Source organism: Crinia signifera, chromosome 19, assembly GCF_055691185.1.
Source record: "Crinia signifera chromosome 19, ASM5569118v1, whole genome shotgun sequence".
NCBI lineage: Eukaryota > Metazoa > Chordata > Amphibia > Anura > Myobatrachidae > Crinia > Crinia signifera.
Genome location: NC_139226.1, coordinates 136,300,541 through 136,324,567, shown reverse-complemented (window position 1 = coordinate 136,324,567; position 24,027 = coordinate 136,300,541). Strand labels below are relative to the sequence as shown.

The 24,027-nt window shown below is 51.8% G+C and overlaps 1 protein-coding gene across 4 annotated transcripts in view; it reads left to right on the top strand.

The window, feature by feature from the left end:
- The window catches only part of MTOR (mechanistic target of rapamycin kinase), a 183,137-nt gene that overhangs the window by 4,835 nt on the left and 154,275 nt on the right, over window positions 1-24,027 (top strand). For all 4 annotated transcript variants that reach the window (XM_083163434.1, XM_083163435.1, XM_083163436.1 and 1 more), the window contains exons 3-18: window positions 4,999-5,107; window positions 9,199-9,431; window positions 10,944-11,144; window positions 12,021-12,155; window positions 12,649-12,924; window positions 13,004-13,112; window positions 13,211-13,397; window positions 16,255-16,383; window positions 16,457-16,701; window positions 16,785-16,997; window positions 17,083-17,288; window positions 17,845-17,967; window positions 20,402-20,485; window positions 21,742-21,834; window positions 21,909-22,043; window positions 22,125-22,254. In XM_083163434.1, the coding sequence (XP_083019560.1) occupies window positions 4,999-5,107; window positions 9,199-9,431; window positions 10,944-11,144; window positions 12,021-12,155; window positions 12,649-12,924; window positions 13,004-13,112; window positions 13,211-13,397; window positions 16,255-16,383; window positions 16,457-16,701; window positions 16,785-16,997; window positions 17,083-17,288; window positions 17,845-17,967; window positions 20,402-20,485; window positions 21,742-21,834; window positions 21,909-22,043; window positions 22,125-22,254 (2,608 nt within the window). The remainder of the gene's footprint in view (window positions 1-4,998; window positions 5,108-9,198; window positions 9,432-10,943; window positions 11,145-12,020; window positions 12,156-12,648; window positions 12,925-13,003; window positions 13,113-13,210; window positions 13,398-16,254; window positions 16,384-16,456; window positions 16,702-16,784; window positions 16,998-17,082; window positions 17,289-17,844; window positions 17,968-20,401; window positions 20,486-21,741; window positions 21,835-21,908; window positions 22,044-22,124; window positions 22,255-24,027) is intronic.

Sequence of the window (24,027 nt, the reverse complement as noted above, 5' to 3'; positions counted from 1 at the left end):
ACAGCTGCGCACCAGCTAGGAGATGTGGCTCATGTGACTGTAACAGCTACAGCTGCGCACCAGCTAGAAGATGTGGCTCATGTGACTGTAACAACTACAGCTGCGCACCAGCTAGGTGATGTGGCTCATGTGACTGTAACAACTACAGCTGCGCACCAGCTAGGTGATGTGGCTCATGTGACTGTAACAACTACAGCTGCGCACCAGCTAGGTGATGTGGCTCGTGACTGTAACAGCGACAGCTGCGCACCAGCTAGGTGATGTGGCTCCTGTGACTGTAACAACGACAGCTGCGCACCAGCTAGGTGATGTGGCTCCTGTGACTGTGACAACGACAGCTGTGCACCAGCTACGTGATGTGGCTCATGTGACTGTAACAACTACAGCTGCGCACGTGCTAGGTGATGTGGCTCATGTGACCGTTACAACTACAGCTGTGCACCAGCTAGGTGATGTGGCTCCTGTGACTGTGACAACGACAGCTGTGCACCAGCTAGGTGATGTGGCTCCTGTGACTGTGACAACGACAGCTGTGCACCAGCTAGGTGATGTGGCTCCTGTGACTGTGACAACGACAGCTGTGCACCAGCTAGGTGATGTGCCTCATGTGACTAACAACTACAGCTACGCACCAGCTTGGTGATGTGGCTCCTGTGACTGTAACAACGACAGCTGCGCACCAGCTAGGAGATGTGGCTCATGTGACTGTAACAGCTACAGCTGCGCACCAGCTAGAAGATGTGGCTCATGTGACTGTAACAACTACAGCTGCGCACCAGCTAGGTGATGTGGCTCATGTGACTGTAACAACTACAGCTGCGCACCAGCTAGGTGATGTGGCTCATGTGACTGTAACAACTACAGCTGCGCACCAGCTAGGTGATGTGGCTCATGTGACTGTAACAACTACAGCTGCGCACCAGCTAGGTGATGTGGCTCGTGACTGTAACAGCGACAGCTGCGCACCAGCTAGGTGATGTGGCTCCTGTGACTGTAACAACGACAGCTGCGCACCAGCTAGGTGATGTGGCTCGTGACTGTAACAACTACAGCTGTGCACCAGCTAGGTGATGTGGCTCATGTGACTGTAACAACTACAGCTGTGCACCAGCTAGGTGATGTGGCTCATGTGACAGTAACAACTACAGCTGCGCACCAGCTAGGTGATGTGGCTCATGTGACTGTGACATCTACAGCTGCACACCAGCTAGGTGATGTGCCTCATGTGACTGTAACATCTACAGCTGCGCACCAGCTAGGTGATGTGGCTCCTGTGACTGTAACAACGACAGCTGCGCACCAGCTAGGAGATGTGGCTCATGTGACTGTAACAGCTACAGCTGCGCACCAGCTAGAAGATGTGGCTCATGTGACTGTAACAACTACAGCTGCGCACCAGCTAGGTGATGTGGCTCATGTGACTGTAACAACTACAGCTGCGCACCAGCTAGGTGATGTGGCTCATGTGACTGTAACAACTACAGCTGCGCACCAGCTAGGTGATGTGGCTCATGTGACTGTAACAACTACAGCTGCGCACCAGCTAGGTGATGTGGCTCGTGACTGTAACAGCGACAGCTGCGCACCAGCTAGGTGATGTGGCTCCTGTGACTGTAACAACGACAGCTGCGCACCAGCTAGGTGATGTGGCTCCTGTGACTGTGACAACGACAGCTGTGCACCAGCTACGTGATGTGGCTCATGTGACTGTAACAACTACAGCTGCGCACGTGCTAGGTGATGTGGCTCATGTGACCGTTACAACTACAGCTGTGCACCAGCTAGGTGATGTGGCTCCTGTGACTGTGACAACGACAGCTGTGCACCAGCTAGGTGATGTGGCTCCTGTGACTGTGACAACGACAGCTGTGCACCAGCTAGGTGATGTGGCTCCTGTGACTGTGACAACGACAGCTGTGCACCAGCTAGGTGATGTGCCTCATGTGACTAACAACTACAGCTACGCACCAGCTTGGTGATGTGGCTCATGTGACTGTAACAGCTACAGCTGCGCACCAGCTAGAAGATGTGGCTCATGTGACTGTAACAACTACAGCTGCGCACCAGCTAGGTGATGTGGCTCATGTGACTGTAACAACTACAGCTGCGCACCAGCTAGGTGATGTGGCTCATGTGACTGTAACAACTACAGCTGCGCACCAGCTAGGTGATGTGGCTCATGTGACTGTAACAACTACAGCTGCGCACCAGCTAGGTGATGTGGCTCGTGACTGTAACAGCGACAGCTGCGCACCAGCTAGGTGATGTGGCTCCTGTGACTGTAACAACGACAGCTGCGCACCAGCTAGGTGATGTGGCTCCTGTGACTGTGACAACGACAGCTGTGCACCAGCTACGTGATGTGGCTCATGTGACTGTAACAACTACAGCTGCGCACGTGCTAGGTGATGTGGCTCATGTGACCGTTACAACTACAGCTGTGCACCAGCTAGGTGATGTGGCTCCTGTGACTGTGACAACGACAGCTGTGCACCAGCTAGGTGATGTGGCTCCTGTGACTGTGACAACGACAGCTGTGCACCAGCTAGGTGATGTGGCTCCTGTGACTGTGACAACGACAGCTGTGCACCAGCTAGGTGATGTGCCTCATGTGACCGTAACAACTACAGCTGCGCACCAGCTATGTGATGTGGCTCATGTGACTGTAACAACGACAGCTGCGCACCAGCTAGGTGATGTGCCTCATGTGACTGTAACAACTACAGCTGCGCACCAGCTAGGTGATGTGCCTCATGTGACAGTAACAACTACAGCTGCGCACCAGCTAGGTGATGTGGCTCATGTGACTGTGACAACGACAGCTGCGCACCAGCTAGGTGATGTGACTCATGTGACAGTAACAACTACAGCTGCGCACCAGCTATGTGATGTGGCTCATGTGACTGTAACGACTACAGCTGCCCACCAGCTAGGTGATGTGCCTTATGTGACTGTAACAACGACAGCTGCGCACCAGCTAGGTGATGTGGCTCATGTGACTGTAACAACTACAGCTGTGAACCAGCTAGGTGATGTGCCTCATGTGACTGTAACAACTACAGCTGCGCACCAGCTAGGTGATGTGCCTCATGTGACTGTAACAACTACAGCTGCGCACCAGCTAGGTGATGTGCCTCATGTGACTGTAACAACGACAGCTGCGCACCAGCTAGGAGATGTGGCTCATGTGACTGTAACAACTACAGCTGCGCACCAGCTAGGTGATGTGGCTCATGTGACTATAACAACTACAGCTGCGCACCAGCTAGGTGATGTGCCTCATGTGACTGTAACAACTACAGCTGCGCACCAGCTAGGTGATGTGCCTCATGTGACTGTAACAACTACAGCTGCGCACCAGCTAGGTGATGTGCCTCATGTGACTGTAACAACTACAGCTGCGCACCAGCTAGGTGATGTGCCTCATGTGACTGTAACAACTACAGCTGCGCACCAGCTAGGTGATGTGGCTCATGTGACTGTAACATCTACAGCTGCGCACCAGCTAGGTGATGTGCCTCATGTGACCGTAACAACTACAGCTGCGCACCAGCTAGGTGATGTGCCTCATGTGACTGTAACAACTACAGCTGCGCACCAGCTAGGTGATGTGCCTCATGTGACTGTGACAACTACAGCTGCGCACCAGCTAGGTGATGTGCCTCATGTGACTGTAACAACGACAGCTGCGCACCAGCTAGGTGATGTGCCTCATGTGACTGTAACAACGACAGCTGTGCACCAGCTAGGTGATGTGCCTCATGTGACTGTGACAACTACAGCTGTGCACCAGCTAGGTGATGTGGCTCATGTGACTGTAACAACGACAGCTGCGCACCAGCTAGGTGATGTGGCTCATGTGACTGTAACAACTACAGCTGCGCACCAGCTAGGTGATGTGGCTCATGTGACTGTGACAACGACAGCTGCGCACCAGCTAGGTGATGTGGCTCATGTGACTGTAACAACTACAGCTGCGCACCAGCTAGGTGATGTGGCTCATGTGACTGTAACAGCGACAGCTGCGCACCAGCTAGAAGATGTGGCTCATGTGACTGTAACAACTACAGCTGCGCACCAGCTAGGTGATGTGCCTCATGTGACAACTACAGCTGCGCACCAGCTAGGTGATGTGACTCATGTGACAGTAACAACTACAGCTGCGCACCAGCTAGGTGATGTGGCTCATGTGACTGTAACAACTACAGCTGCGCACCAGCTAGGTGATGTGGCTCATGTGACTGGAACAATGACAGCTGCGCACCAGCTAGGTGATGTGGCTCATGTGACCGTAACAACGACAGCTGTGCACATGGACCGTTAGTAAATCTCGAGGATCGGTTTGTCCACCCCGGCACTACAGACTTCCCCATTGAAGCCTTTGCAGTCAGTTTATTTAATATAGTTGGAACATTGCTTCTGTTGGCTTTTGCCTTTGCTGCAGGGTGTCAGACATAATTGCTCTGTTCGGCCATTCCCCTTTTCTGGTAATCCGGATAGGGCAGCAGTACTGCGCACTAAAAAAGTATATCTACCAAAAGTTTCTTTAAGTTCCATCTCAATGAGGAAATTGTAGTTCCGGCCTTTCCGTCATCTGGAATCTCGGAAGGAGAAGCTTCCTTGGATGAAGTGTAAGCTCTTCGGATGTATGAGGACCGCGCTTATATCTGGGAGGAACCATGTTCAACATAATCGGCATTTCATAAACCTAATTATTGATGCAATTGAAGAGATTTGTGAAGAATAAATACATTTTATTATTTTTTCCTTTGTGTCTTTAATTTCACTTCTGAACATATATAGAATACTAGTAAGCCCGTTCACAGCAAATGCTTCAGAAGAGTCTGCTGCCTGGTGATTGCCTCTGTGTTTCCCCCTCCCAAAGGAACTCTTTATTTTTTTTTGGGGTGGTTTTGGTGTACTGTGAAATTTCTCTGACCGTGGAGAAGTGACGTTGTATTCAGTCACATTGTTATATGCGGATTCTTTCATTCCTAGGTGAGCCAGGAGGAGGCGACGCAGTTCTACGATGAACTCAATCATTTTATCTTTGAGTTTGTTTCCAGCTCTGATGTGAGCGAGAGGAAAGGTGGAATCCTAGCCATAGGTAAGTGACACATTATACCAGCCATAGGTATGTGACACATTATACCAGCCATAGGTAAGTGACACATTATACCAGCCATAGGTAAGTGACACGCATTATACCAGCCATATAGGTATGTGACACATTATACCAGCCATAGGTAAGTGACACGCATTATACCAGCCATATAGGTGTGTGACACATTATACCAGCCATATAGGTATGTGACACATTATACCAGCCATATAGGTAAGTGACACATTATACCAGCCATATAGGTATGTGACACATTATATCAGCCATAGGTATGTGACACATTATATCAGCCATAGGTATGTGACACATTATACCAGCCATATAGGTATGTGACACATTATACCAGCCATATAGGTAAGTGACACATTATACCAGCCATATAGGTATGTGACACATTATACCAGCCATATAGGTATGTGACACATTATACCAGCCATATAGGTATGTGACACATTATACCAGCCATATAGGTATGTGACACATTATACCAGCCATATAGGTATGTGACACATTATACCAGCCATAGGTAAGTGACACATTATACCAGCCATATAGGTATGTGACACATTATACCAGCCATATAGGTATGTGACACATTATACCAGCCATAGGTAAGTGACACATTATACCAGCCATATAGGTATGTGACACATTATACCAGCCATAGGTAAGTGACACGCATTATACCAGCCATATAGGTATGTGACACATACCAGCCATATAGGTATGTGACACATTATACCAGCCATATAGGTATGTGACACATTATACCAGCCATATAGGTATGTGACACATTATACCAGCCATATAGGTAAGTGACACATTATACCAGCCATATAGGTATGTGACACATTATACCAGCCATATAGGTATGTGACACATTATACCAGCCATATAGGTATGTGACACATTATACCAGCCATATAGGTATGTGACACATTATACCAGCCATATAGGTATGTGACACATTATACCAGCCATAGGTAAGTGACACATTATACCAGCCATATAGGTATGTGACACATTATACCAGCCATATAGGTATGTGACACATTATACCAGCCATAGGTAAGTGACACATTATACCAGCCATATAGGTATGTGACACATTATACCAGCCATAGGTAAGTGACACGCATTATACCAGCCATATAGGTATGTGACACATACCAGCCATATAGGTATGTGACACATTATACCAGCCATATAGGTATGTGACACATTATACCAGCCATATAGGTATGTGACACATTATACCAGCCATAGGTAAGTGACACATTATACCAGCCATAGGTAAGTGACACATTATACCAGCCATATAGGTATGTGACACATTATACCAGCCATAGGTAAGTGACACGCATTATACCAGCCATATAGGTATGTGACACATTATACCAGCCATAGGTATGTGACACATTATACCAGCCATATAGGTATGTGACACATTATACCAGCCATAGGTGTGTGACACGCATTATACCAGCCATAGGTGTGTGACACGCATTATACCAGCCATAGGTGTGTGACGCGCATTATACCAGCCATAGGTAGGTGACACGCATTATCATAGTTAAAGGTGTGTGTGCGCAGTGTTCTAGTAGTGAGCGGTTTGACTGTCCCTGCCTGATCCTAGCTGTAGGTGTGTGTGTGACGCGCAGTGTTCTAGTAGTGAGCGGTGTGACTGTCCCTGCCTGATCCTAGCTGTAGCTGTGTGTGACGCGCAGTGTTCTAGTAGTGAGCGGTGTGACTGTCCCTGCCTGATCCTAGCTGTAGGTGTGTGTGTGACGCGCAGTGTTCTAGTAGTGAGCGGTGTGACTGTCCCTGCCTGATCCTAGCTGTAGCTGTGTGTGTGACGCGCAGTGTTCTAGTAGTGAGCGGTGTGACTGTCCCTGCCTGATCCTAGCTGTAGGTGTGTGTGTGACGCGCAGTGTTCTAGTAGTGAGCGGTGTGACTGTCCCTGCCTGATCCTAGCTGTAGCTGTGTGTGTGACGTGCAGTGTTCTAGTAGTGAGCGGTGTGACTGTCCCTGCCTGATCCTAGCTGTAGCTCTGTGTGTGTGACGCGCAGTGTTCTAGTAGTGAGCGGTGTGACTGTCCCTGCCTGATCCTAGCTGTAGCTGTGTGTGTGACGCGCAGTGTTCTAGTAGTGAGCGGTGTGACTGTCCCTGCCTGATCCTAGCTGTAGGTGTGTGTGTGACGCGCAGTGTTCTAGTAGTGAGCGGTTTGACTGTCCCTGCCTGATCCTAGCTGTAGCTCTGTGTGTGACGCGCAGTGTTCTAGTAGTGAGCGGTGTGACTGTCCCTGCCTGATCCTAGCTGTAGCTCTGTGTGTGTGACGCGCAGTGTTCTAGTAGTGAGCGGTGTGACTGTCCCTGCCTGATCCTAGCTGTAGCTGTGTGTGTGACGCGCAGTGTTCTAGTAGTGAGCGGTGTGACTGTCCCTGCCTGATCCTAGCTGTAGGTGTGTGTGTGACGCGCAGTGTTCTAGTAGTGAGCGGTTTGACTGTCCCTGCCTGATCCTAGCTGTAGCTCTGTGTGTGACGCGCAGTGTTCTAGTAGTGAGCGGTGTGACTGTCCCTGCCTGATCCTAGCTGTAGCTGTGTGTGTGACGCGCAGTGTTCTAGTAGTGAGCGGTTTGACTGTCCCTGCCTGATCCTAGCTGTAGCTGTGTGTGTGACGCGCAGTGTTCTAGTAGTGAGCGGTGTGACTGTCCCTGCCTGATCCTAGCTGTAGCTGTGTGTGTGATGCGCAGTGTTCTAGTAGTGAGCGGTGTGACTGTCCCTGCCTGATCCTAGCTGTAGGTGTGTGTGACGCGCAGTGTTCTAGTAGTGAGCGGTGTGACTGTCCCTGCCTGATCCTAGCTGTAGGTGTGTGTGACGCGCAGTGTTCTAGTAGTGAGAGGTGTGACTGTCCCTGCCTGATCCTAGCTGTAGGTGTGTGTGACGCGCAGTGTTCTAGTAGTGAGCGATGTGACTGTCCCTGCCTGATCCTAGCTGTAGGTGTGTGTGACGCGCAATGTTCTAGTAGTGAGAGGTGTGACTGTCCCTGCCTGATCCTAGCTGTAGGTGTGTGTGACGCGCAGTGTTCTAGTAGTGAGCGGTGTGACTGTCCCTGCCTGATCCTAGCTGTAGGTGTGTGTGACGCGCAGTGTTCTAGTAGTGAGCGGTGTGACTGTCCCTGCCTGATCCTAGCTGTAGGTGTGTGTGACGCGCAGTGTTCTAGTAGTGAGCGGTGTGACTGTCCCTGCCTGATCCTAGCTGTAGCTGTGTGTGTGACGCGCAGTGTTCTAGTAGTGAGCGGTTTGACTGTCCCTGCCTGATCCTAGCTGTAGCTGTGTGTGTGACGCGCAGTGTTCTAGTAGTGAGCGGTGTGACTGTCCCTGCCTGATCCTAGCTGTAGCTGTGTGTGTGACGCGCAGTGTTCTAGTAGTGAGCGGTTTGACTGTCCCTGCCTGATCCTAGCTGTAGCTGTGTGTGACGCGCAGGTGACGCACAGTGTTCTAGTAGTGAGCGGTGTGACTGTCCCTGCCTGATCCTAGCTGTAGCTGTGTGTGACGCGCAGTGTTCTAGTAGTAACTGTCCCTGCCTGATCCTAGCTGTAGCTGTGTGTGACGCGCAGTGTTCTAGTAGTAACTGTCCCTGGCTGATCCTAGCTGTAGCTGTGTGTAACGCGCAGTGTTCTAGTAGTGAGCGGTGTGACTGTCCCTGCCTGATCCTAGCTGTAGCTGTGTGTAACGCGCAGTGTTCTAGTAGTGAGCGGTGTGACTGTCCCTGCCTGATCCTAGCTGTAGCTGTGTGTGACGCGCAGTGTTCTAGTAGTGAGCGGTGGGACTGTCCCTGCCTGATCCTAGCTGTAGCTGTGTGTGACGCGCAGTGTTCTAGTAGTAACTGTCCCTGTCTGATCCTAGCTGTGGGTGTGTGTAATACGCCAGCAGAGTACTCTAGAACCTCTATATGTGCGATGGGTAAGAGGAGGTAACGTATCGTCAGTGGGATGTTACTGCTTTGTGCTGATCTTTTTGCATAATCGCTTGGCTTCTAAATGATCTGTATTGCTCAGTTTTCCTTTCCCTCACAGTCAGCCTGATCGGGGTGGAGGGCGGAAATGCCACTCGAATCAGCCGATTTGCCAACTACCTGCGTAACCTGCTCCCCTCCAGCGACACTGCGGTCATGGAGATGGCTTCCAAAGCAATGGGGCGCCTCGCCATGGCAGGGGATACCTTCACCGCTGAGTATGTGGAGTTTGAGGTGAAACGCGCCTTGGAGTGGTTGGGAGCTGACAGGAATGAAGGACGTAGACATGCGGCTGTGAGTTCATGATCCTCTAGGATTATTCTTGTGATGGACAATTGTTGAGATAATAAATGTATATATATTAACTTCTGTAGTTCTCCCAGCGTGTGTATGTATGATGCCCTCTGCTGGCCATCAGTGCACCACGTTCTCCTCCTAGCGTGTGTATTTCCGATCTATGGAATGAGTGGTACTATGTAAGGTGATGGACTATCTCTGTTGCCCTCTGCAGGTGATGAGGGAGCTGGCTGTCAGTGCACCATGTTCTCCTCCCAGCATGTGTATGTATGGAATGAGCGGTTCTATAGAAGGTGATGGACCATCTCTGTTGTCCTCTGCAGGTGCTGGTGATGAGGGAGCTGGCCGTCAGTGCACCACGTTCTCCTCCCAGCGTGTGTATGTATTATGTATGGAATGAGCGGTACTATGTAAGGTGATGGACCATCTCTGTTGTCCTCTGCAGGTGCTAGTGCTGAGGGAGCTGGCCGTCAGTGCACCACGTTCTCCTCCCAGCATGTGTATGTATGATGTATGGAATGAGCGGTTCTATAGAAGGTGATGGGCCATCTCTGTTGCCCTGTGTTGGTGCTGAGGGAGCTGGCCGTCAGTGCACCAACGTTCTCCTCCCAGCATGTGTATGTTTGGAATGAGTGGTACTATAGAAGGTGATGGACCATCTCTGTTGTCCTCTGCAGGTGCTAGTGCTGAGGGAGCTGGCCGTCAGTGCACCACGTTCTCCTCCCAGCGTGTGTATGTATTATGTATGGAATGAGCGGTACTATGTAAGGTGATGGACCATCTCTGTTGTCCTCTGCAGGTGCTAGTGCTGAGGGAGCTGGCCGTCAGTGCACCACGTTCTCCTCCCAGCGTGTGTATGTATGATGTATGGAATGAGTGGTTCTATAGAAGGTGATGGACCATCTCTGTTGTCCTCTGAAGGTGCTGGCGCTGAGGAAGCTGGCACCACGTTCTCCTCCCAGCATGTGTATGTATGATGTATGGAATGAGCGGTTCTATAGAAGGTGATGGGCCATCTCTGTTGCCCTGTGTTGGTGCTGAGGGAGCTGGCCGTCAGTGCACCAACGTTCTCCTCCCAGCATGTGTATGTTTGGAATGAGTGGTACTATAGAAGGTGATGGACCATCTCTGTTGCCCTCTGCTGGTGCTGAGGGAGCTGGCCGTCAGTGCACCACGTTCTCCTCCCAGCATGTGTATGTATGATGTATGATGTATGGAATGAGCGGTTCTATAGAAGGTGATGGACCATCTCTTGCCCTCTGCAGGTGCTGGTGCTGAGGGAGCTGGCCGTCAGTGCACCACGTTCTCCTCCCAGCATGTGTATGTATGATGTATGGAATGAGCGGTTCTATAGAAGGTGATGGACCATCTCTGTTGCCCTCTGCAGGTGCTGGTACTGAGGGAGCTGTTCATCAGTGCACCACATTCTCCTCCCAGCATGTGTATGTATGATGTATGGAATGAGCGGTTCTATAGAAGGTGATGGACCATCTCTGTTGTCCTCTGCAGGTGCTGGTGCTGAGGGAGCTGGCTGTCAGTGCACCTACATTCTTCTTCCAGCAAGTGCAGCCGTTCTTTGACAGCATCTTCTATGGCGTTTGGGATTCAAAGCAGGCAATTCGGGAGGGTGCGGTGGCTGCTCTGAGAGCCTGTCTGATCCTGACCACACAGCGGGAGCCCAAGGAGCTGCAGAAACCCCAGTGGTACAGGGTATGGACCAATTCTCTTTATCTGATCTGAGCTGTATGTCACTTATATTGTATTTTGTGGAATGTACAATATTATATCATTTTCCTATGAATCCTTTCAAATATCATGTGTACACGGAGACATCTTCCAAGCCTCAGGCCTTCTACTATTCTACCCAAGACCAGAGCCAACCTTTCCAGACTCTACTGCTGGTTATATATTGCTCCTGCCACAAGCAGTGTAGCAGGTACCAGGAGCCATGCGGAAACATCTTTTCACCGGCCTCCCTCCTCGCCGACGCCTGCTCCCCGGCCTCCCTCCTCGCCGGCGCCTGCTCCCCGGCCTCTCTCCTCGCCGGCGCCTGCTCCCCGCCCTCCCTCCTCGCCGGCGCCTGCTCCCCGCCCTCCCTCCTCGCCGGCGCCTGCTCCCCGCCCTCCCTCCTCGCCGGCGCCTGCTCCCCGCCCTCCCTCCTCGCCGGCGCCTGCTCCCCGGCGCCTGCTCCCGGCCTCCCCCCTGCGCCGGCGTCTGCTCCCGGCCTCCCCCCTACACCGGCGTCTGCTCCACGACCACACTGCCGCACGCTCCTCCTCACCCAGCGGGGATAATGATGCGGATAATGATGCGTGTCCATGAAATGTAGCGTTTTTTGCGATTTTCAAACGATCCAGAACATGAAATCTGCCTATATATGGAAGTGTTTATTCTAGTACTGGGAGCCCTGGGACATATACATTGGGGTCGTGATAGTCCTATATCTACAATGTGTTCTGTGGTAGTTCTAGATCTACAATGTGTTCTGTGATGGTCCTATATCTGCGATGTGTTCTGTGATAGTCCTATATCTGCAATGTGTTCTAGACTCTCTGCTTTTTATCATTATGGGTTATTGTTGCTTAGCAAACGTATGAGGAAGCTGAACGAGGGTTTGATGAGACGCTGTCTAAGGAGAAGGGAATGAATCGCGATGATCGTATCCACGGAGCTCTCCTGATTATTAACGAGTTAGTGCGGATCAGCAGCATGGAAGGCGAGGTAAGCGAAGGCTTCATTGCCGTGTGTGCGCTCTGCCAGGTAACACGGGCGGCACTCGCAGAACGCTGGTGTCGCTTTCCACAAGGACCACATAGAGCTACCCCAAATACTCAGCCATGTGTCAGACAACCTGGAGCCAACTCCTGGTGGTGATAATATCGCATCTTCTCCATAGCGACAGATAATGTCTGCAGAGACGACATGAATAATTCCCTGCTCGCTTGTAGCAGATGTAAGCATGCAGACCGTGATACATATAGCATACCACTAGAGGCGCTGTAACATTTCCAGATATTGGAATACTATAAATTACATAGATGTGGATGTTCTATTGTTATATTAGAACGTATTCCCTTACCAATGGGACAAATAATCTCTGTGGTGTGTGTGTGTATGTATATAATCCAGCATTTCCCTCTTGGTGATACCCTATGTATCTCATGTTACTGTCAGGCCATTGGTGCTAATGCTGGCGTTCTTTTTGGGTTCTCAGCGTCTGAGAGAGGAGATGGAGGAGATTACACAGCAGCAGCTGGTACATGACAAGCATTGCAGGGACCTCATGACCTTCGGCCTGAAGCCGCGACACATCACCCCTTTTGCAAGTTTCCAGTCAGTGCAGCCCCAGCCTTCCAATGCTTTGCTGAGCCTTTTAGGGTACACAGGGCAGCAGGGGATCCTGGGATACGGTTCTGCCCCGAGTCCAGACAAATCCACTTTGGTGGAAAGTCGCACCTGCCGGGACCTGGTGGAAGAGAAGTTTGATCAGGTATGACTACAATGGGGTCTTCTTCTCCCCTGTAGACTTCTCCTATGTTTTTTGTCACTCTGTATTTTCTCCCTCGTAGATTTGTCGTTGGGTCTTAAAGTGCAGAAGTAGTAAAAGCCCATTAATTCAGATGACCATCTTGCACGTTCTCCCGCGTCTGGCGGCGTTCAGACCATCTGCCTTCACAGGTAATGTTGTCCTGCAGGAGTAGGTTAGAAGGTGTGCTGAGACTTGTAGTTCCCCCACAAAGCTTGTTTTCAGGACTTGTTCCGTTTCCTTTCATTAGCGGATCAGTACCTGCCGGACACCATGAGCCACCTGCTGAGCTGTGTGCGCAAGGAGAAGGAGCGCACCGTGGCCTTCCAAGCGCTGGGGCTTATTTCCGTAGCTGTCCGGTCAGAGATACGTTGTTATCTGCCCAAGATCCTGGAACACGTGAAATCTGCCCTGCCCCCCAAGGACTTCGCTCACAAGTAAGTGCCTATAGTCCTGTATTGGATCCCCGGCAGTCCCTATCTTATATTTGTAGAGCTACCACCAATTTGTTTCAAACCAGAGATCCCTCGTGACCTTATTCTTACTATACCGTCTCATTGGTTATATCCCTGGATTACTCTTTAAAAATGTGTCGAACCCTTTCTTAAACGTATCCACTGAGTCTGCCGTCATGACATTCTCTAGCGGAGTATTCCATAACTTATTGTCCTTACCTCCAGGGTGCAGGAATTGGGGATGCCAGGCAGGGGTCCCTGGTGCCATGCTGGTGCCATGGTCAGCCATTTCCCTGGGGGCTCCACAGTCAGTCAGCGTTGCCTCCATGCCCCCTGTGTGCCTCGCCTCAATGCCCCCTGTGTGCCTCTCCTGTGTGCCTCGCCTCCATGCCCCCTGTGTGCCTCGCCTCCATGCCCCCTGTGTGCCTCGCCTCCATGCCCCCTGTGTGCCTCGCCTCCATGCCCCCTGTGTGCCTCTGCCTCCATGCCCCCTGTGTGCCTCTGCCTCCATGCCCCCTGTGTGCCTCTGCCTCCATGCCCCCTGTGTGCCTCTGCCTCCATGCCCCCTGTGTGCCTCTGCCTCCATGCCCCCTGTGTGCCTCTGCCTCCATGCCCCCTGTGTGCCTCTGCCTCCATGCCCCCTGTGTGCCTCTGCCTCCATGCCCCCTGTGTGCCTCTGCCTCCATGCCCCCTGTGTGCCTCTGCCCCCATGCCCCCTGTGTGCCTCTGCCCCCATGCCCCCTGTGTGCCTCGCCTCCATGCCCCCTGTGTGCCTCGCCTCCATAATCAGGTCAGGCTATACGTTACTGCTCCTACCAGCCGACCGGAGTGTGTGGGGGTGAGTGCCAGCTTCTGTTTCGGTCTCTGATTCAACCCTTTGTCTGTGGGTTTGTCTCCCCCTGGCCCCACTCAGTTGCTACTGCATTCTGGCTGTTACATACTTGCTCTATCCCAGTGGTAGCCAACCCTAGCCCTCGAGAGCTACCAACAGTTCACATTTTCCAGACAACCTAGCTGCTGCACAGCTGCAATCATTAATCACTGACACATTTTACAAGATACACAGATGGAGCAAATTAGCTCACTTGTGATTCTGTGAGGAGACCTGCAAAACATGCACTGTTGGTAACTCTCAAGGACTAGGGTTGGCTACCCCAGCTCTATCCCAATAACCACACCTTTGTCTTATATACCTTTGTGTGTGTGTGGGACTTGCCTGGGACTTATAGGGAGGTGGAAGCTCCTGTGCTGCGAGCCTGCAAATCCTGCACTGCTGGTCTTTCTACACAGGATCAGGTGTAATACCGGCCGTGCGTCCGATGTTACGCGGCAGCTTCCAGCCAGGAACAGCGTGGGTGTCATCTCTAATGTGGGTCAGAGCACAGCTAGTGATCCGCTACCACCATTAGCACCTCCATGGGAGAGTTCCGTCCACGGCGTACAGCAGGAAGGCTTTAGGTGGTTTCACCTCGGATTCATACTCGGACCGGAAGGAGATGGGGATCTGTTTCCTCTGGTGTGGAGGATTCTTCAGCCCAGGACGACACTCCATCTCATCTGGATGTATATGCCATTGTCAGGGCTGTGAGAGATGTCCTGACAATCGCGGAGGACAAACCGGTGACAAGTCGTCTCCGGTACAGTTTCCAAGTGAACTGAATGAGCGTTTCTTCTTTTTACCCCCCCACTCCCATTGGACACTCGTGCCAAGGGGAAAACTCCCTTTCCGTGGTCAGACATATGGCTCGCCTGGTTTGTAGCTCAACCCTACCTATCCCCCATACACTGGGGTGACTTCTCCACGCGGATCCCCCTTTGAGGTGATTGCATCTGATATATTGTCTGGCTCAGATGCGATCCAGCAGATAGCTTCTGCAGCCGGAACGCCTCGCAGGCTCCGGACCGCACGGGACCGCGCATCACATTGGACCTGCTTTCAATCACATGCTATTTGGTTGACACTTTTTATGCAATTGATCGTTGCATGTATATTGTCCTCGTGCCTGGAACATAAATCGGTACTTGTGTAGTTTCATGGCGGCACCTTACGCTATGCTGTCAGCGTAGACCAACAGAATCCTAGCGCAGTCACTGTAGTGTCCCCACAGAAAGCCCTGCATAGTGTCCTTGTCAGGCAGCGGAGTCACCATTCTGTCCCCGCTAGCTGCAGCTGTGTCCCCAGCAAGCCTAGTAAGCACCTCCAAATGTGTCTGCGTGGTCGGTAGCGTCTGGGATTAGTGTCTGCATGGGCGGGAGCACCTGGGCTTAGTGTCTGCATGGGCGGGAGCACCTGGGCTTAGTGTCTGCATGGGCGGGAGCACCTGGGCTTAGTGTCTGCATGGGCGGGAGCACCTGGGCTTAGTGTCTGCATGGGCGGGAGCACCTGGGATTAGTGTCTGCATGGGCAGGAGCACCTGGGCTTAGTGTGTGCAGGAGCGGGAGCGTCTGGGCTTAGTGTCTGCAGGGGCGGTAGCACCTGGGCTTAGTGTGTGCAGGGGCGGGAGCGTCTGGGCTTAGTGTCTGCATGGGCGGGAGCACCTGGGCTTAGTGTCTGCAGGGGCGGTAGCACCTGGGCTTAGTGTCTGCATGGGCGGTAGCGTCTGGGCTTAGTGTCTGCATGGGCGGGAGCACCTGGGCTTAGTGTCTGCAGCGGCGGTAGCACCTGGGCTTAGTGTCTGCATGGGCGGTAGCGTCTGGGGTTGCTGTCGGCGCAGCCGGTTAGAGTTTGGGGTCAGTGTCCCATCACCTTGGTATTACATGATCAGTTACTGATATTAATGTGTATGTGTTATGTGGCCTTGACCTTCCGGCCTGACGCTTGATGTTCATCTCTCCACAGGCGGCAGAAGACTGTTCAGGTTGATGCCACGGTGTTTACCTGTATCAGTATGTTGGCTCGGGCGATGGGTCCTGCCATGCAGCAAGACATTAAAGAGCTGCTGGAACCCATGTTGTCTGTTGGACTGAGGTTGGTGTTCTCAGGGCGACTCGGGAATATACTCTCCGTGACTCAGTCTCACTATATACCTCTTACCTTCCAGCCCTGCCCTGACCGCTGTGCTGTATGATCTGAGTCGCCATATCCCTCAGCTGAAGAAGGACATCCAGGACGGGCTACTGAAGATGTTGTCCTTGGTTCTTATGCACAAACCTCTTCGCCATCCGGGCATGCCCAAAGGCCTGGCACATCAGCTGTCCTCTCCCAGCCTCACCAATATTCCTGAAGCCAGCGATGTGGGCAGCATCACGCTGGCTCTTCGCACCTTGGGCACCTTTGAGTTTGAAGGTAGGTTCCTAGAGGGATATGTATGTCCTCCTTACGCTGCTAGTGACATGTTCTCCATAAATGTTCTGCTGTGCCCCATTCAGGTCACTCGCTGACCCAGTTTGTGCGCCATTGCGCCGACCACTTCCTCAATAGCGAGCACAAGGAGATCCGGATGGAAGCTGCACGCACCTGCTCCCGCCTGCTCACACCCTCTATCCAGCTACTTAGCGGACATGGGCATGTGAGTCAGACCGCTGTGCAGGTTGTGGCGGACGTGCTGAGCAAGCTGCTGGTGGTGGGAATCACAGACCCAGGTAACGGATCCGGACTCCTGCTACGGGCACAGCCAGGGATGACGCGGAGCTCTGAGTAAGGCGTGTACTTCTCTCCCACTCACAGATCCTGACATCCGCTACTGTGTCCTGGCGTCCTTGGACGAGCGCTTTGACTCGCACCTCGCCCAGGCAGAGAACCTGCAGGCTTTGTTTGTCGCTCTGAATGATGAGGTGTTTGAGATACGGGAGCTGGCAATCTGCACCATAGGCCGCCTCAGCAGCATGAACCCTGCCTTTGTGATGCCTTTCCTACGCAAAATGCTCATCCAAGTGAGTAGCACTAGGCTTGTAGATTCGGGGGAGCCGTATGTTCTACAGAGGGCCACATTCAGCTTCTAGTGCATTCTGTAACAGATGTGGTCCCAATAAGCCGGCTTGCACTGTGCAGCGACTAGGACGCACAAGAAGACTGCACTGGGTAATGTGACAATCTGTACATGGGGCAGAACAAAACTCAGCTACTACATTGTAGCACTTTGTGTACAGATCAGAGACTCAGTCGCACAGATACACGTGCGTCATATCACAATTCTCAGTGCAGTTTCCTGGTGGATACAGCGCTCACAAACTGTATTTATTGTGTTAAACCAATTCTGTAACCACTATAAGAACAATGAGCAGCACCGTAACCAGTTCAGCAGGAGAAATATTTCTGCTGGGTCCTAGTGCCCCACGCTAGAAGATTCTCCTGCGGCAGACGTGCTGTTCGGCGTGACTGCAGTAATGCTGGATGATTATATGTGTTATAATACAATATACTTGGGAATGAACTGAACTCCTGGTGAGGCCGTCGTCTCTCGCGTCTAATGCTGTTTCCTGCCCTCAGATTCTGACCGAGCTGGAGCACAGCGGCGTGGGAAGGAACAAGGAGCAGAGTGCACGTATGCTGGGACATCTGGTATCCAATGCACCGCGGCTTATACGCCCTTACATGGAACCCATTCTGAAGGTAGAGATCTGTCCGTTACTGCGCTAATTCTGTGCCACGTTCCAGTGAGTCCTTCAGCTCAGAGTATATATACATCGCATTGCAGGGTCTGCAACAATTACACCGTTCTAGTGTTCACAATATGGGCGGCTGTGGGGTACACTGATTTATACCAGCTATGGGGTACACTGATTGACACCGGCTGTGGGGTACACTGATTGACACCGGCTGTGGGGTACACTGATTGACACCAGTTGTGGGGTACACTGATTTACACCGGCTGTGGGGTACACTGATTGACCCCGGCTGTGGGGTACACTGATTGACACCGGCTGTGGGGTACACTGGTTGACACCGGCTGTGGGGTACACTGGTTGACACCGGCTGTGGGGTACACTGATTGACACCGGCTGTGGGGTACACTGATTGACACCGGCTGTGGGGTACACTGATTGACACCGGCTGTGGGGTACACTGATTTACACCGGCTGTGGGGTACACTGATTGACCCCGGCTGTGGGGTACACTGATTGACACCGGCTGTGGGGTACACTGATTGACACCGGCTGTGGGGTACACTGGTTGACACCGGCTGTGGGGTACACTGATTGACACCGGCTGTGGGGTACACTGATTGACACCGGCTGTGGGGTACACTGATTTACACTGGCTATGGGGTACACTGATTTACACAGGCTGTGGGGTACACTGATTTACACCGGCTGTGGGGTACACTGATTTACACAGGCTGTGGGGTACACTGATTTACACCGGCTGTGGGGTACACTGATTCAATGAGGAAACCTGGAATGGGCAACAACACATATAGTGACTTGTGCTTCTGTGCCACTGTAAGCATCTTGTGACTTTACTGCCTTCCTGTGTCGTCACCTTTACTGCCTTCCTGTGTCGTCACCTTTACTGCCTTCCTGTGTCGTCACCTTTACTGCCTTCCTGTGTCGTCACCTTTACTGCCTTCCTGTGTCGTCACCTTTACTGCCTTCCTGTGTCGTCACCTTTACTGCCTTCCTGTGTCGTCACTTTTACTGCCTTCCAGTGTCGTCACCTTTACTAGACCTTCTGCAAAGTATTGGTTACGTTTTAGTGTATCCAAAGGGGGCAGATCACTGATGGTATAGACCTGCAGCTGCCCCAGGCTCCTCCCCTCTTCTACCCCGCCTCCAGGCCAGGCAGCTCAGTTTATTTCCATCACGCGTGAGCCTTAATCACAGCGGTCAAAGAAGCCCTATATTTAGAGGAACTGCTGAACTGCCTAAATCCTCCAGCCCTATTTTCAAACGCCCTAAGCGGACTCCCCAAGTCCGAGGAGAAAATCCTCTCGGAGGCCTGGGAGGTACCAAACAGAAAGTTTACCCTACCTAGACGTTTTGCCTTTCTTTACCCCTTCCCTCAGGAGGATAGGGTCCGCTGGGAAACGGCTCCCAAACGAGATGCAAATATCGCTAAGCTAGTGAGATCCGCTACTCTCCCCATCCCAACTGTGTCCCTCAATGGCCCGGCCAATCGGAAGTTGGAAAACTTCCTAAAACGCATTTACACCACTTAAGTACCTAGGCGTGCCCTGGCATCAGCCTAGGTGGCTAAGGCCATGGTGGAATAGGCAACTACCCTTGCGGCTAACGCAGCACAGGGCAGGCCCACGGAGGACCTTCTACGTACCATTAAGGTGGTACATCTACTTAGGGGAGGCAGCGCTTGATACTGCCACCCTGACCTCCCGAGTGCAGCACAGTGATTCTTGTGACTGCGCTCTTGGAAGGCATAACTGTACTGTAAGAAAACCTTAGTAGCGCTTCCCTACGAAGGTTCCCTTCTGTTTGGGTCTGAACTGGATAAAATTGTAGCTACGGAGGCAGCTTTTCTACCATCCACCATTCACGTGCCCGCCTTCCTGTCCTTTTGCTTCTAGAGCAGGGGTAGGGGGCATTATTTTTCAAGAACCCAAACCCAGGTGACCAAGTCCTATAAACCTAAGGGTAAGCGTCCCTGGGCCACCAGGTGCCCTGACCCTAAGCCAGAAGACAAACCCCCTCTGCATGATGGGGTGGGTCACCACCTGGGGGATCCCAAGGTGTGAGGCCGTCTGTTGGAGTTGACAGACACATAGGTTCGGAATGTTGTCTCCCGAGGCTACTCCCTCACCTTCCGTCTCCCCCTGGGCACAATTACTGAAGATTGCCTTGGGGGGAAGTAGAAGGGAGGAGCTAGCTAGTTTAATATTTAAAGTGCCCATGCTCCTTGTGGTCGCCTTCTATTCCCCATTCTAAAAGTACACAATCTTGTTATTGTGTTTTCGGACACCACTTCTTCTGGAAGAGTTCCAGCCAGACAGAAGCCACAGATTGCTTCTTCAGTGGGCAGAGTTGTAGAAGGTTCTTGTTTTAAATGACTTCAGAAAACAGACCTCTAATGCTTCCTTCTATTGTGTTCCCAGGCTCTAATCCTAAAGCTGCGAGACCCAGATCCCAACCCTGGTGTTGTGACCAACGTCCTGGCAACAATTGGAGAACTTGCCCAAGTAAGTTGCGATGTTCCCTGAGGAGGGAAAACTACCAGGAGACGCAACGTGCGGAGTATTGTAGTGTACTGGCGCTGTGTAGTGACCGGTGCACGACAGGAGACACGGGTGCTGTGTAGTGATCGGTGCACATCGGGAGACACGGGTGCTGTGTAGTGATCGGTACACATCGGGAGACATGGGTGCTGTGTAGTAACCGGTGCACAACGGAGACACAGGTGCTGTATAGTGACCGGTACATGTCGGGAGACACGGGTGCTGTGTAGTGACCGTGAACGTCAGGAGACACGGGTGCTATGTAGTGACCGTGAACGTCAGGAGACACGGGTGCTGTGTAGTGACCGTGAACGTCAGGAGACACGGCTGCTGTGTAGTGACCGTGAACGTCAGGAGACACGGCTGCTGTTTAGTGACCGTGAACGTCAGACACGGCTGCTGTGTAGTGACCGTTAACGTCAGGAGACACGGCTGCTGTGTAGTGACCGTGAACGTCAGGAGACACGGCTGCTGTGTAGTGACCGTGAACGTCAGGAGACACGGCTGCTGTGTAGTGACCGGTGCACGACAGCAGACACGGTTGCTGTGTAGTGACCAGTGCACAACAGCAGACACGGGTGCTGTGTAGTGACCGGTGCATGTCGGGAGACATGGACGCTGTGGAGACATGGATGCTGTGTAGTGACCGGTGCATGTCGGGAGACACGGTTGCTGTGTAGTGATCGGTACACATCAGGAGACACGGTTGCTGTGTAGTGATCGGTACACATCAGGAGACACGGTTGCTGTGTAGTGATCGGTACACATCAGGAGACACGGTTGCTGTGTAGTGATCGGTACACATCAGGAGACACGGTTGCTGTGTAGTGATCGGTACACATCAGGAGACACGGGCGCTGTGTAGTGACCGGTGCACGACAGCAGACACGGGTGCTGTGTAGTGACCGGTGCACGACTGCAGACACGGGTGCTGTGTAGTGACCGGTGCACGACAGCAGACACGGGTGCTGTGTAGTGACCGGTGCACGACAGCAGACACGGGTGCTGTGTAGTGACCGGTGCACGACAGCAGACACGGGTGCTGTGTAGTGACCGGTGCACGACAGCAGACACGGGTGCTGTGTAGTGACCGGTGCACGACAGCAGACACGGGCGCTGTGTAGTGATCGGTACAAGCTGGGAGACACTGGCGCTATGTAGTGACCGGTGCATCTGTCTGGTATCTGACCCCTTGTGGTTAATGGCTTTATCTCCGTTAGGTCAGTGGACTGGAGATGAGGAAGTGGATGGATGAGCTATTCCCCATCATTATGGACATGTTACAGGATTCCTCCTTGCTGGCTAAAAGACAGGTGAGTGGCGTGTTGTCAGCTGGTCAGTGCTGGGCTGTTTCTGTAGTCTCACCCCTCCATGATGTCCTTTCTAGGTTGCCCTGTGGACTCTGGGCCAGCTGGTGGCCAGCACCGGATACGTGGTGGAACCATACAGGAAGTACCCGTCTCTACTTGAGGTGCTGCTGAATTTCCTGAAGACTGAGCAGAACCAGGGCATCCGGCGTGAGGTGAGCTTGCTGCTCTGTCCTGCCTCTTGTAGTTAGTGCGCCACGTGTGACTGCTGAGATGACCTGTGTAATGCATTCCAGGCTATCCGTGTCCTGGGCCTCCTGGGGGCTTTGGATCCATACAAACACAAAGTAAATATCGGAATGATTGACCAGTCCAGAGACGCTTCAGCTCTAAGTATGTCCGAGTCTAAGGGCAACCAGGATTCCGGTAAGAGAGTGTCATGGGAAAATGCAGAGTATGTATTGCAGCCAGTGACCACACAGGGGCGTAAAGTGACAGCAGCCATTGTTGGTATAGAGCCATACTCAATTGTGCCTTTGTGATGTCCCTGCCCCTTAGTGAATTAGTAGGCTGCATTTTAATGTACAGTCCACAAAATGGCCGCCAGCGCTACTGTAATGGTATAAACACTGATGATATCTGACATGGCGTAAGCGAGTGGACACTGAGGCGCGGTGACAGCGAGTGGACACTGAGGCGCGGTGACAGCGAGTGGACACTGAGGCGCGGTGACAGCGAGTGGACACTGAGGTGCGGTGACAGCGAGTGGACACTGAGGCGCGTTGACAGCGAGTGGACACTGAGGCGCAGTATCTGGACAACCATGATGACTGGACCAGGGCACCTCAGTAACAGCAAGTCCTGTGCAGTGACCACTGGTGACAAGGCTACGTACACAAGCTTTAGAACAAAGTATCAGCACAGTAGGATGCAGGATATCACCCTGTTACCCGGCTGCTGTAATAGAGCAGTAGGGCGTATGTTGGAGCTAATCTCCATTCTCGGCTCTAATACCCATTCACGCCAGCTAAATTTCCTGGGTTGGCCCCGGAAACAACCCGAGTGTAGTGCTGGACCTTCCCTGGGTAGTCGCCAGTATGAAAGGTGCAGGGACATGTCCCTCCTTCCTGGGTTGCCTCTGCTGATGCTGATTTGCTGTGCAGGGCAGCTTCCTGTTGTGGATATTCAGAGGAAGATAATGTGCAAGCACAACAGACCCCAGCAGTGCTATTTAACCCCTGCAAGCCTGCATTGTCTCGGATCAAATGATGAGGTGAGGGAGCTTCTAAACATTACAGGGGAAGAGATGATCTGGCGCCAGATTACAGGTATTGTTAAGGATGCCCATTGCCCTGCTATATACCACAACATAGTTACGTAGTATTTAAGGCTGACTAAAGACTCACATCCATCCAAACTTGGTGTATTAGCTTCATCCCTTGCTATACGTAGTGTATACTGATATATTTAAGGACAGATTATGATTATTGCTTGTACCCCTGGATGTTTTTAACCAATAGATGTTTGTCTAACCTTATTTTAAACGTATTTATTGTGTCTGCCGACACCACATCTCCAGGAAGAACGTTCCATAGTTTGGCTGTCCTCACTGTAAGAAAAATGTTTTCTTCTAAGGGAACAAAATGTTCTTCTTTCCTCTAATCTAAACTCATGTCTTCGTGTCCTTGAGTCCTTCCTTGCATTAAAAAGGGTGTCTGACCGTTCCTTATATTGGCCCCTGATATATTTGTACATGTTTAGTATGAATTATGACAACAATAGCACTGTATATAATATGATATATCAATTGAGGTGCCACCACATCATGCCGTGTAAGGGACAGAGCAGGGCTAGTGCTCATGCCCAGTGTACCAGCTTATTCTACCACATTTACTGCATGTGTGGATCTGAGCCCTCAAACATCGCACTGGACCAGAGAGCAGCTGCCAGGACAAAGAGACAGGAGCCTTACCATGAAGTGGGAGATTGGGAGCTTAGAAAGTGCAGTACTGGTTCTATTATGTTTGTGTATTTATTTATTATATGTTATGTTATTTTTTATGATATGTTTAACCTTTTCCTGACCACTTATCTTATTTAAATGTTTGAAGCAGCCTATATACCATCTGTACTGTTACATACTAGTACTGTATTCCAGTGTATAAAAAGACCAATTGTCAGGGCTGTTACCACTCCCCC